This window comes from Myotis yumanensis, unplaced genomic scaffold, assembly GCF_028538775.1.
Source record: "Myotis yumanensis isolate MYYU_CA2020_CCGP unplaced genomic scaffold, mMyoYum1.0.hap1 SCAF_18, whole genome shotgun sequence".
In the NCBI taxonomy this organism is placed as follows: domain Eukaryota; kingdom Metazoa; phylum Chordata; class Mammalia; order Chiroptera; family Vespertilionidae; genus Myotis; species Myotis yumanensis.
Genome location: NW_027223769.1, coordinates 23,247,346 through 23,261,319, shown reverse-complemented (window position 1 = coordinate 23,261,319; position 13,974 = coordinate 23,247,346). Strand labels below are relative to the sequence as shown.

At 56.9% G+C, this 13,974-nt stretch overlaps 1 protein-coding gene across 1 annotated transcript; it reads left to right on the top strand.

Annotated features, from left to right (window-relative positions):
* Positions 1–507: 507 nt before the first annotated feature.
* On the top strand, positions 508–1,766 carry EXOSC6 (exosome component 6). Its single transcript, XM_070397933.1, has one exon. It carries the CDS (start codon positions 516–518, stop codon positions 1,332–1,334), a length of 819 nt encoding a protein of 272 aa, XP_070254034.1. The 5' UTR covers positions 508–515; the 3' UTR covers positions 1,335–1,766.
* Positions 1,767–13,974: the final 12,208 nt, after the last annotated feature.

The following is a 13,974-nucleotide window of genomic DNA, read 5'->3' as shown; positions in this document are numbered from 1 at the left end:
AAGTGTAGAATTAAAATAAATACAATCTTGCCCCGCCAGTGTGGCTCAGTGGCTGAACATCAACCCATGAGTCAGGAGGTCACAGATTCCCAGTCAGGGCACATGCCCGGGTGTGGGCTTGATCCCCAGTAGGGGGCGTGCAGGAGGGACCCAAACTGATTCTCTCTCATTGATGTTTCCATCTCTCTCCCTCTCTGAAATCAATAAAAATATATTTTAAAACATTAATTAAATAAATACAATCTTCACAAGTGAAAGGAAGAAGACACACGCCCTGGGATTGCCCTGGTCCAGGAAGCTAGAAGTCAGCCCGGCGAGCTCAGGTCCCACTTTTGCAGGCCTGCCGGGTGAGTCCACCCCTGGAGCCTTAAACGTCCTTTGCGGCGGGCCCGGGGCTGTGCAGCGCTCGCCGTTCTCCCTCCGGGCCGGCAGGGGGCAGTGCGGCGCCGCTCGCTGCTATCCCGACAGCCCTCGCGAGGCGCGCGGCGGAAGCGGCTCGCACGCCTGGCGCCGCCATGCCCGGGGACCATCGCCGCATCCGCGGACCCGAGGAATCGCAGCCGCCGCAGCTGTACGCAGCGGAGGAGGACGAGGCGCTCGACCCCCGCGACCCCTCTCGGCTGCGGCCCGTGTACGCGCGCGCCGGGCTGCTGAGCCAGGCCAAGGGCTCAGCCTACCTGGAGGCGGGAGGCACCAAGGTGCTGTGCGCCGTGTCGGGCCCGCGCCAGGTCGAGGGAGGCGAACGCGGCGGCGGCCCGGCGGGCGCGGGAGGCGAGGCCCCGGCTGCGCTGCGGGGACGCCTGCTCTGCGACTTCCGCCGCGCCCCCTTCGCGGGCCGCCGGCGCCGCCCGCCCCAGGGCGGCGGGGAGGAGCGCGAGCTGGGGCTGGCGCTGCAGGAAGCCCTGGAGCCCGCCGTGCGCCTGGGCCGCTACCCGCGCGCGCAGCTCGAGGTGTCCGCCCTGCTGCTGGAAGACGGCGGCTCGGCCCTGGCCGCCGCGCTCACGGCTGCCGCGCTCGCGCTGGCCGACGCGGGCATCGAGATGTACGACCTGGTGGTGGGCTGCGGCCTGAGCCGCACGCCGGGGCCCGCGCCCACCTGGTTGCTGGACCCCACGCGGCTGGAGGAGGAGCGCGCCGCCGCCGGCCTCACGGTGGCGCTCATGCCGGTGCTCAACCAAGTGGCCGGGCTGCTGGGCAGTGGGGAGGGGGGCCCGACCGAGAGCTGGGTCGAAGCCGTGCGCATGGGTCTCGAGGGCTGCCAGCGCCTCTATCCTGTGCTGCAGCAGTGCCTGGTGCGGGCTGCCCGCCGGAGGGGCGCCGCGGCCCCGTCCTGAATCAGAAGCCGGAGGAAGGACGGACGCCCAGGACTCTGCTGCCGCCGCCGCCGCCGCCGCCGCCGCCCGTCGACTTCCAGGCTGCGCCGCCCTGAGAACTCGGAGCCCCTGAGGCTCTGGGGAGACGCGCCCGGGACTGACGCACTGGACAGCTGTGCCGGAACAGTTTTGTGCGCACGGACTGGTTTGCGATCCTTTTCTACTGAAGCTGGCTCTTCGCCCCGACCCCCGTTGGAAAGGACGTCGGCCGGGCAGAGGTGGAAAGTGGGACCCGACGCCACTGCTGCCTTGTGAGGGATGGACCCTGTGCAGGCGGGCCAGCGACTCCCTCCTCTGTAACTGGGCTGCTGTTGAGAGAGCGGACAAGGGGGCTGTGCCTTCTCACTTATATCTGAGCTGCAACAGAACAAAAAACCCTTTTCTATCTGCAAAGCCTTCTGTCGTGGTTCTTGGTGCAGGATTTAGAAGAGCCAGGCTCTCTCGAGCTCTGTAGTGTGTTCTTGGACCCCCGGTGTCAGGGCTGCGGGCAGCAAGGTCTAAATGTGTTCTGCCCCTGAGTGTAACAGGAGCAGAAGAGACAGGCTGGAACGGAAGGAGCTGCGGGGGTTCATGTGGGGAAACGGGGCTTTGGCAGAGAAGCTGCCCTTCAAGTGCCGGCGTCGGGGCCACCGCTGAGGTGTGATGCGCGTGGGGCGGGCTGGGTGCCTCCAGGAGCATTCTGGGTGCACACCAGCCTGTTTTGGTGCCGGGAAGGGTGTGGCTCTCCGCGGAAGCCAGATCCCACCCTTTCTTGGCCTCGTGCAGAGCAGCACAGCCAGCGTGAGGGCCTGGACTGGCTTCATTATTGGTGTCTCGTACCCAGTCTCGGCCCCTGGGAGAGGGCAGTGAGCTGCCGGGAGTGAGAGCTGGATGTTGGGGGTCCAGATGCAGCCTGGCCATTCCCGAGGGCCAAGCTGCCTGGCTGACTGGCCACAAGGACAGGATCTTCCCTGGTGGCTCCTGAGCCCCAGGGGTTTGTGCTCATGTCTCTATGGGAGGAAGGCAGGGCAGCGTAGTCCCCTGTCTGTGCCTGGGTTTGGTATGAGCCTCTGAACTTGAGTGTCTTGGGTCTGCTCAGCTCCTCTGGAAGGGCTTGGCTGGAGCAGCCCAAGGACCAGAGTGAAGCTCAGAGACAGCCTTGGTGACCAGGGAAAAATACAAATTCAATTTTTCCCCTTCTGACACATTTCCAGAGCAGATCTGATATACAAAGTATCACATCAGCAAGAGACCAGGTAGAAAGGGGACATAAAGACACCGCTATTCTGAAGGATGGTTTTGTACTCTCCCCCTATATGGGGCACATCCTGAGCACCTTAAAGCTCAGTTTCGGACAAAGGGGAACGGTAGGATGTTTCCTGTACCCCACTGTGGCTGGAGAAGGCTGTGTGGGCCCACTGCTGTGGGTGCTCCACGCTCAGGTAGGACTGGAGGGGAGGAGCATCCAAAACAGTACCTACAGTCGGAGAGGGCTGATGGGGCTTCCGGGGTCCCTGTCCAGCTTCCTCTTGCAAGATGGCCTCGGCTTCGTGAGGATGGTGAGCTGGTGCTGAGCAGTTGTTCTCCATCGCATCCCATCCCATCCTTGCCAGTTCCCAGACTCACCCGGAAGCATGACCTCCAAAGCTAAAGCCACATAACAGGAGGCTTCCCAGCTGGTCTGGCACAGCTGTGCCTCCACGTCATGGCCCTCACTCCCAGTGGGTGCCTGCAGTGACAGGTGCTAGTGGGGGGCCTTTAACACAAGGCAAGGAAGGGAGCCACCTGGGAAGGTGGTGGAGCAGGTGAGCCCTGGAGGGGTTTTAACCTACTGGCTGCCCTGGTGTGAGGCATGATTCTTCACTTGTAGGGAAAACAAGCAGGACCCTGGCCCAGAGGGCTGGGAAGCATGGTATGGCCAGGAAAGAGGGCCATCCACTAACACATCCCAGTCTTCCCCACCCCCACCTCCCTTTCTTGGCAGCTCAGGTTCTTCCCGAGACCTGGGAACCCCAAACCACCAGACAAAAGAGTGTTCTCTCCATCCAGCCCAGTCTTCCCAGATGCGACCGAGGCCTGAGCAGGAAAGGGCCCTCTGGAGCCCAGTAGGCCAAGGGGTAGAGCTGGGCTCTGCCTGCTCCCCAGCAGCCCCAGCTCTGCTGAGATGGCCCAACAGCACTGGGGTTGGCCCGCCTCAGGGACCACCAGTAGGGGAGGAGAATACGATAGGGCAGGGAACATTCGGGCTCTTTAAGGCTGCACAAAGGGCTGTTAGCAGATCCAGGTTTGGATCTTCATCCAGGAAGGTGTGTTTCCACAGCTTTTCGGGGAGCATAGTACCATGTGGACAGTCTAAAGACAGGCAGCAAGTGGGGGCAGGGGCAGGAAAAGGGCAGGAATCTGGGTTTTAACAAGCTTGCCAGGTGGTTATTAGGTGAGTGGTCTGGGACCATGGGGGATACCTGTGACATTACTCAAAGCCCTCCCTCCTCCCAGGAGGTGGTATTTCAGCCCAGAGCTGGCCCAGCTGAGTCGACCAAGCCTGAGTTGAGGGGATATAAGCAGGGCACAGGCCATCTGGGCTTTGCCTGTGGTGGATGATAAGCCTCCCCCATCCACCACTGTGGGCTCCCACGCAAACCCTAGTTACCCCCCTTGCTCACAGAGAGACCTCAGGACCCAGACACGAGGAGTAGCAGGGCGGGGGGGGCGCGCACCAGGCCACTCACTGCGTCTGGGTCTGTGCTCCTCTCAGAGCTGCCTGTCCCTGGATGGGCACCCTATGGCTCCTGGGCTCCTGCTGGGGTTCAGTGGTTCTGCATGAAGAGCCCTTAATTCCAGGGCCCCTGTTCTCGCTGTCCTGTCCCTGTGCAGGGAGGTCACCGGTTATGGCTTGAAGCCCCAGCTGAGCCCAGAGAGGCCCCTCAACGTCCAGCACTGATCCAGAGTATCCTCTTGAGGGGACAACATGAGATTGGGCTGGGACACTCCTGTGGCCCCAGATGTCTACTGAATGAGTGGGGGTCATGGGACAACCTAAAGCCACAAGGATCCTCAAGCCACAGGAACAGCCAGAGGCAGGGGTGTTGGGGGGAGCCCTGCAGATAGGGAGAGCCCAAGGCAAGACTCCAGGAGTGGTGAGATTTCCGCCACCCCTGCCCTCTGCTTTCTGGCTTCCGCAGCCTGGGTGGGCTGTCTGGAACAGCAGGACGCTGACTTCGGTGGTGGGAGGCAGGTCCTTGGAGAAAGGAACCACCCAGCTGAGCGAATGGAGGGTGCGGGTCGGGGTCTGGGTCCCGGATGCAGGACACAGGCAGCCCTCCCCCACGTCTAGGAATGACCCGGCTGGGACAGAGCTCAAGGTGACCAGTCTCAGCAGAGCACATTATTTTAGGGAAAGTTTCAGGCCCCTCAGGCTGGCCGGGGCTCCCTTCCCAGTGTGGCCCACCACCTGAACCGCACAAAATGCACTCGCTGCAGCACCGATGGCTCAGTGGTAGAATTCTTTTTTTTTTTTTTTTTTTTTTTTAATATATTTTATTGATTTTTTAAAGAGAGGAAGGGAGAGGGATAGAGAGCTAGAAACATCGATGAGAGAGAAACATCGATCAGCCGCCTCCTGCACACCCCCTACTGAGGATATGCCCGCAACCAAGGCACATGCCCCTGACCGGAATCGAACCCGGGACCCTTCAGTCCACAGGCCGACGCTCTATCCACTGAGCCAAACCGGTTTCGGCAAATTCTTGCCTGTCACACGAGAGGCCTGGATTCGAACCCAGGCCAATGCAAAGGTTAGTTCTCCCCCTACCCCCACTCTTTTATCACATGTCCCCTAAAATGACATTTTAACTGAATGGTAAAGGAATGGTCTTTCACTGGCCGCTGAGCCAGGCTTGGGAGCTACCCCAACTGAAACAGGCAGGGTGGGTTTCGGGGTTAGGACTTCTGTGCATGGCACTGTTACAGCAGTATTTGCTGCAGACGGAGGGGGGGGGGTGGGGGGGCGGTCCCTCACACCTGGGGTCTCCCTGCTCTGCCTCCTCCCCACCTTCCCTCAGTCATCGGCCAGGGCTGAAGGGTGTGCCCTGGACTTGACCAGGCAGCGGCCTGGTCGTAGGTCCTCAGCTGCATCAGTCCCCCTGGTCTGGGCTAATGGTTGCAGTCTGCAAGCCTGGGCTTCCCAAAAAAGATAAATGAATGCACATTTGGAATGGTGCAAGGGGCAGAGGTCAAGTCGCCTCCTCAAGTGTCCTCAGGGTCAGAGGCAAGGGCTGGGGGTGGGAGAAGGTGGGGCGGGGGAGGGGACCTCCCCCACAAACCTTTCCCTCCAGGTTGCCGAGCTTCCTTTTAAAGCCCAAAGCACGTGGCCTGGACGTGACCAGTTCTCAGGAAGAGGCCACCAAACCCCATCCCGAACTGTGCCTCCTCGGGGCAGCATCCCCACCCCCTGTGGCCCCAAACCCTGGGGAAGGCTTCCTTCTCCCCCCTGGAGCCCCCTGGGGTCACCCCTGCCCCCGGCCTTGAATGCAGGGCCTTTCTAAATGGAGTCCCAGCCCCCATTGCTTCCCTGGTGCTGCTCCTGCACCTGCACCTCAGAGGGCCACCAGGACTGGGTCCAAGCCTGCTGGGCAAGGGGGCGGTGGTGGAGGAACAGGAGACCTGGAAACCGCAACTGGGCCTGAAGAGCTAACGTGGCCTCCAAAGTGGCCGCGTTAAAAAACACATGAGAGCCCTAACGGGTTTGGCTCGGTGGATAGAGCATCAGCCTGCGGACTGAAGGGTCCAGGGTTCGATTCCAGTCAAGGGCACAGGCCTGGGTTGCAGACTTGATCCCCAGTGGGGGGCGTGCAGGAGGCAGCCGATCAATGATTCTCTCTCATCATTGATGTTTCTCTCCCTCTCTCTTCCTCTCTGAAATCAATTTAAACACACACACACACACACGAGAGAGAGGGAGAGAGAGAGAGAGAACTTTGGGAGAGAACCACGGACCTCCCACCACAGATAATTAACGACTGCACCAACAGGTACCTCCCCCAAAACAGGCGTAAGAGTCTCACACACGAGAGCTAACCAACACACCACGTGCAGTTCTGCATCATTGGAGAAACACAAGTTAAAAAACCGGGTTACCCCCGGTCAGGTTGAAACGGCCCCGGTGTGGTAGGGACGACCCCGGTGAGGTTGAAACGGCCCCCGTGAGGTAGGGACGGCCCCGGTGAGGTTGAAACGGCCCTGGTGAGGCTCAGACGGCCCTGGTGAGGTTGAGACTACTCCAGTGAGGTTGGGACAAATAAAGGGGACCAGTATGGACTGATGAACAGGGGTAGATACAGAAGCAGAGCATCATTGAACAGAATGTTAAAGTACAGTGGGAAGCCTGGGGAGGGTTGGGGCGGGGGATTAAGAGACCAACTGAAGGACTTACATGCATGCATATAAGATTAACCAATGGACACAAGACACGGAGCGGGGGGGGGGCGGGGGTAGGGGCCGGGGGAATGTCAAGGGGGGGAAAAAAGGAGACATATGTAATACTCTTTGTAATACTTTAAGAAATAAAAATTATTAAAATATTAAAAAAAAAACACAAAAAACAAAAAAAACCGGGTTACCCACGAGTACACCTCTACTCAGAACCAAAAAAAAAACCGCAGTGAAACAGCTGCCCACACTGTCCACAGCTGGCCACACAGACCCTCAGGCTGCCGCGGGCAGGGAGAGATTTGGCCTGTTCTCTCTAGGTCAACCTGAAAGTGCAGAGATTCATCAGAGCAGCCCCGCCCAGCCCTGCCATCACACCTGGCATCCCACCTCCGGGGACAGGAGCCGGGCAGAACCCAAAGGCAGCCGGAACCTTGGGCAGGCCCCGGGGTGTTTACACGGATGCTGTTCCTAAGAGCAACCACCACCCGCTGCCTCCGCCTCCCCCGCCCGCCAGACAGAAGCACCCAATTGCCCACCAAAGGGCCCGGAGCTCAGCGCAGCCAACACAGATGCCCAGCCACAGGGGCCAGCGTGTTCACACACACCTCATGCCTGTGGAAGTGGCCCGTTGGCTGGCAGAGGTTGGTCACCTCTGTTCTGAAAGTATTTAAAGGTTTCTTGAAGATTTCTTTAAGTTTCCCAAGTTTACAGCCAAGATTTCATCCAGAAAGGTACTTACTTATTACTTCTCCAACACCTAAACCTGGAAAAGGCCCCCAGGGCCCCACAGCGAGGCTCCCCTGGGAGGAGGGGCACCCTGGTCTGCAGGCAGGATGCTGGCTGGTGACACAGTGAGAAGGGGCCTGGGAATGAGCCGGTCGACTCCCTCAGCATACAGACCGCACCTGAGGCCGGGGAGGAAGGCCCTCCTCGGGTGCCACAGTGAGTAGGGCGCAGCCTGAGCTGGGGTCCTTGTTCCTTGTTGAGGAACCCAGCGCCCCAGACAAGCCTCCTTCTCTAGCAGGCAGACTCACCAGGAGACGGCTGTGTCCCGCTGCCTCTTCTGGCCGGGCCGGACAGGGCTGGGTGTGGGCTCCCGAGCCATATCTGAATCTGAAGAGAGCAAGAGAGTGGGCAGAGCGTGAGAGGAGGGAGGGAGGGGGGTGCAGGAGGAAGGGCCAGGGGGCTCCTGTTTGCCTCCTGGGCTGGCCCTTCCCTGCCCCTCAGCTCTGAGGTGGGCAGTACAGTAATGGGCAGCCCAGCCTGGCCTCCTATGGACCCTGGGTCCACCTAGCAGGGCTGGGCTCAGGCTCCAGAGGGACCATCTTCATCCTCAGAGGACCATGGCACGGAGATGAAACCCCGCCCTTGGGTATCAACCCCATCTCCCAGGCCCTGGAGTTTGGGGTGGTACCATCTGTGGTCCTCGTGTCCTCTGAGGAGACACCCAGGCTTGGTCGGGGTTAATTCTTCGGTGTTCTCCCCCTGCCTGCCTGCCCCATCGCCCCACAGCTGCCTCTGGGCTAAGCCCCTGGCCTGGCTGCGCCTGAAATGGCCTGAATGCTCCGAGTGAGAACCAAGTGAACAGCCAGCCTGGGCTGGGGAGCGGACACCCCACTGCCCTCTGACAGTGAGAAGTCGAGAGGCAGCTGAACCCAATTCAGGGGATGGGGGGCTGAGAAGTCAAGCAATGTAGCCATCTGTGCACCAGGCATGGAAGGTTGTCTCATTTCTGGGGTCCTTCCGCGCCTACTACCCCAGAGATGGAGGACGATGAGGGGAATCCTGCTTCCTGCTGGGTCCCCACGGCCCACCAGGGCCTGGCACGCAGTAGGCAGGTGCTCAGGTGATGTCTGCTGAGTATGTGAATGGAGTCCATTCAATCAGTTCTAGGTTTTGTTTGTGGATTTGGATCAGACCCCAGAGTGTGGCCTGTGACTTTGAGGCCCCTCCTGGAACCCACCCCTTTCTACCTGAATCTATGGCCATCATCCAGGGCCCCCTTTGGCTGGCAAGACAGTCATGAATGGTAGCCTTCTTGTTCTGTTCTCAAGACTTCCTGCAACACAGTCACCAGGAGCACCCGCCCACTTGCTGTGGTGCAGAGACTGGCAACGATACCCTGAGGCACTGACCATCCGAGTAGTTGGAAGAAAGCTGGCAGTTCGGCATCCCGCCCCCCGTAGCCCCCTCTTCCTTCCGTGACCAGGATTCATCCGCTCACGAACCCGGGCACCAAGGGAAGCACCTGCGCTTCCCTATTGCCTGCCTTTCTGTCTGTCCTTTTAGCCTATATTCATACTTGTGAGCACTTTCACATTTGCAACGTCCAGAGGGACAGAAAGTCGCGTCCATGTCCACCACACAGGGCAGCAGTGCGTGGCTCTCACGAAAGCCTGCTACGCCCAAGGTCAGAAGGCCCAGCATTAAGGAAAGCTTGCCATCCCCTTGGGCTGTATATCATCACTACCCCCAAAAGCCAGAAATACTCAAGAGGCATCCATCATGAGACCAACCTTCGGGTCAAATGGGAAAAATCATTCCTGGCCACCAGGTTGCCAATCAGGGCCGGTGATCACAAGGGGCTGGTGGAGTGTCTGGGAAGTTCACCACCGATGGCAAGCCATGTCCAGGTGTATGGTGGCATCTTCCTGGGCAGCAGTCGCCAACCGGTGGCATTGTGCTACAGACTTCACATCCAACATCTCATGAAATCCTCACAGCAACCTGGCAGGGTAGATGCTAATAGTACCCCTGTCTATAGAAAGGCTACTGTATGCATCCGGGGTCACGAACAGAGCAACTCAGGAGGCCAGTGGGATTTCAGTCCCCTGCCTCACAACCACTGCAGGGTTCCTAGAAGTTAGAGGACTTAGATACTCCAAGATACGCAGCTACAAGCAGAGCCTGGTTCTGTTGGCGCCTCCAGGCCATGCTGCCATTGCACAGGGCTGCTCGTTACCTGCTCTACCCTGCACAGAGCCCAATGGCTGTGAGGCCCCTGGCTAGAGCATGGGGCTGACCAGGTCAGCATTGTAGGCTGGAGTACTGGCTGCACACCAGGTGGCTTCTAGCAGTAAACATGAATCATTCTTTTGGCCACTCCACATCTGAGCCCCCTCCTGCATTAGAGGAATCCCCAGCTTTGAGACAGAACCTGCCTCCCATGAAAGAAGCTAGAAATGCCCCATTTCTGCCTCCCTTTCCCAGCCTCCCTTGCAGCTAGGGCCTGGGCACATCACCTGGTCACTCCGATCAGACCCACACGCCCAACTTTGAATGACAGCTGCTGATGGGAAGAAGCACCTCTCAGCAGTGGCAGCAGCCACCCCCCAGCTTTCAAAGGTGCTTGGACCTCCGGCCCTCACTGGTGGGCTGACTGTGGCGTGTGCCCAGCAGAGGCAGTAGGTCGCTTTCAGATCTGACCCGCCGACGTTCTGGGTCTCCTGGGAACTAACCAGTATCTTCAACAAATTCCTTTTCTGCGTAGAGTCTCCAGAACCTGTTTCTGTTGCTTAAAACTAAGAACCTTGATTGAAACAAAAATAGAACCTGGAGTGGATGGAGCAGGAAGCCCTGAGGGTGGGGGGTGATGTAAGGCTGGCAGGTGGTCAGACAGTGAAAATCCAGCTCTGATTAAAGGACAGAACGCCAGCAGCCCATGGCCTGCGTGGTGAGGCAGTTAATCCTGTGCCCCCAAACAAAGTACCCATCAAAGGCAAGGCATGGGGGGCCTGGTGCCTCCTGCCATAGAAGAGGATAAAGATAACCCTGAAGTCAAGGGCTGCTGGGCAGGGTGTTGTGCTAATGGCACCGCACAGCTTAAAGGACAGATAGACAAGTTCACTGTCCACATTCTCACCTCAAGGCATGGTTAGAAAACCCGGGGATTTTTGCAACTTGCAACTAACTACAAGGCTGAGAGACCAAACCAGACGTGAAGCTTGATCAGCGGTTATAAAATGACACCATCAGGTAGCCTCACACTCTTGCTAGGTCTCTAATCAGGAAAGAGTGGAGAACAGAGGCCACCATCCGAATGGGGCTCTGTGGGAAGGTGTGGGGGACTTGGTTACCCCCTCCCGCACGGAGCCCCCCCCTCTTTGCTGGCCAAAGTGACTCCTCTTGGTCATTCTGAAGGTCCTGGTGGCAGAAACTCACCAGCTCTTTGTCAAATCCACATCCCTTCCCTCCTGGGCACACATCTAGCTGTAGTTAGTGTGCTGCACGGCTGAGGGGTGGCCAGTGGCTGTGGGTGGGTGGGATGTGCACCACTGCCAGGCCTGTAGCATCCCCCGAGCGAGCGTCCACCCTCTGCCTCCCCAGTTGACCACCTGAATGCGAATGCCCTGGGTACGCGGGGAAGCCAGGTGCTGCAGGTGACAGGGCCTTGCTCGGCCTGGGCTCCCCCGTCTCCCATCGCACATGTGTGACCATGGCCAGCAGCTAGCATTCCCCAGTGTGCCCTACCCCACCACCCTCCATTGTCTCCAGATAACAGCTCAGATCCCTGCAGGCTCCAGGGGGCCAGTGACTTCCAATCTGGGATGAGGATTGAATCGCCAAAAGAACTGAGATTTTGCTAATTGATACTGGCAAAAACCTGGCAAAGTGACCCAGGAATGGATTCCGGGGAAGGAAGAAAATAACGTCAGTGGGGTTGACTATATTGGTATCTAGGATTCTACGGAGCTGGCTTGAGTAGCTGGGATGGTTCTGTTGTTTGCTCTGCCGGTTGCTTGAAACGGACTCAATTGTGATAAAATAATATTGGCTGATAGGTCATTAGAAGGAGAAGGAGAATAGCTAACACTTATTGAACATTTGCTATCCACCAGGCACAGTTCTAAGCACTGTTCTTATTTAAAATGTATTTAGTTAACAAATGAAGTTTTCATGGCTAACAGTCATCAGCGTTGCCTCACCAGGCACTGTTCCAAACACTTGAATATACTCACTCATTTTCTTGTCCTCCTTTTACAGAAGGACATGAGACAGAGATGTTTTAGGGCAGTGGTTCTCAACCTTCTGGCCCTTTAAATACAGTTCCTCATGTTGTGACCCAACCATAAAATTATTTTCGTTGCTACTTCATAACCGTAATGTTGCTACTGTTATGAATCGTAATGTAAATATCTGATATGCAGGATGGTCTTAGGCGACCCCTGTGAAAGGGTCGTTCGACCGCCAAAGGGGTCGCGACCCACAGGTTGAGAACTACTGTTTTAGGGTGACCAACTGCCTTGGTTTGCTTGGAACGGAGGGGTTTCCCAGCATGTGGGACTTTGAATGAGCAAACTGGGACAGTTCCGGGCAAATTGGGACAACTGGTCCCCCTTTGGTGTTAAGTAACGGGCCCGAGTCAGACAGTAAGTGGCAGAGCATGGCCTCAACTTCAGGTGGTTTGACTTTAGACTCAAGCTCTTCGCCTCTCTCTGCCAGTGGTTCTCGAGCCAGAGCCTGTGTGTGAAGTAGCTGAGGTCTTGTTAAAGCCCAGATAACCCTCCTCGCCGTCAGAGTTTCCCGGAGACAAAGCTAGGTTTGGGGCAGCTGAGAATTTGCTTTTCTCACCTGTTCCCAGGTGATGCCGATGCTACTGGCTGGCGGACGGACATGGAGAACCACGCATTATGCTGACGTGCCCAAGGTTGCCGCGGACTTTTCAGGTAGGACCAGCTGACGGCCACCCCCACCCACGAGCCCTGAGAAGGCCCCACAGGTGCGTCCTTTGCCGTGGCACTGCAGGACGTGCGGTTGTGGCTCCAAGGGGCACTGGACTGCCAGTGTCAGAGCCCCAGCAGAGGTGGGGCTGCCACAAGGTGGCGCCAGAGTCGCGGCTGCTGGAGTCCACTCTGCGTTCACGTGGCTGCAGCAGGTGACGGGAGACCCCAGATGGGCTGTGCAGCAGAACCTGGGCCACTATTTCTGGCCACAGAGACACCCAGCCTGGCTCTCTGACTCTCCTCGGGATCCTGCGACCAATCATTATCCTTTTGTTTTTAAATTGCGGTGAAATTTTTGTAACATGAAATCAATATGGTGGCATTTGGTACATTCACAATGCTGAGATTTACCTAACTTCCACATTTACCTAAGTCCTACAGCATTTTCATCGTTCTGACGTAAAATCTGTACCCAGTAGGCAGCTATTCCCATTCTCCGGCCTCTTTTTTTTTTTCTTTTTTATTGATTTTTTACAGAGAGGAAGGGAGAGGGATAGAGAGTTAGAAATATCGATGAGAGAGAAACATCGATCAGCTGCCTCCTGCACATCTCCTACTGGGGATGTGCCCGAAACCCAGGTACATGCCCTTGACCAGAATCGAACCTGGGACCCTTCAGTCCGCAGGCTGATGCTCTATCCACTGAGCCAAACCGGTTTCGGCTCCGGCCTTTTTATTTCAGTGGATTTTCCTGTTCTGAATATTTCATATAAGTGGAATAATGCAAGATGTGACCTGTTGTGATTAGCTTCTTTCACTTAAAATGTTCTTAAGGTTCATCCACCTGGGGTATGTGTCAGTACTTAATTCCTTTTAATGGCTGTATCCGCCACAATTTTCTTTGAATATGTTTTTATTGATTTTTAGAAAGAGAGGAAGGGAGTGGGATAGAGAGATAGAAACATTGATGAGAAAGAATAATTGATTGGCTGCCTCCCGCACGCCCCCCACTACAACTCAAGATGTGCCCTGACTGGAACCGGCGACCTCTTGGTTCATGGGTTGATGCTCCACCACTGAGCCACACCAGCGGGGCCAGTTTTCTTATGTATTCATCCATTGGTGACATTTGGGACTTTTCTACGTTTGGCTATCGTGAACAGTGCTGCTATGAACTTTGTGTACAGGGATTTTCTTGTTCTCAATTCTCTTGTGTACGTACCTAGGAGTGGAATTGCTGGGTTATATGGCCGTTGCGTTGAACTTTTGAGGAATTGCTGACCTATTTTTCTCAGTGGCTGCACCATGTTACAGTCCCACCAGCAGTGCATGGGGGTTCCCGTTGGTCCACATCGTCACTAACCCTTGTGATTGCCTGTTTCTTTGGAAACATCCACCCTAATGGGTGTGAAGTGGTGCCTCCTTGTGGTTTTGGTTTGGATTTCCGAATGGCTAGTGATGTTGAACATCTTCGTCTATCATTTTGAAGAACTACCTATGCAAGTCCTGCACCCATTTCTAAATCACTG

Coding starts and splice junctions, on each gene's coding strand:
- EXOSC6 (XM_070397933.1), top strand. CDS start 516: ATGCCCGGGGACCATCGCCGCATCCGCGGACCCGAGGAATCGCAGCCG.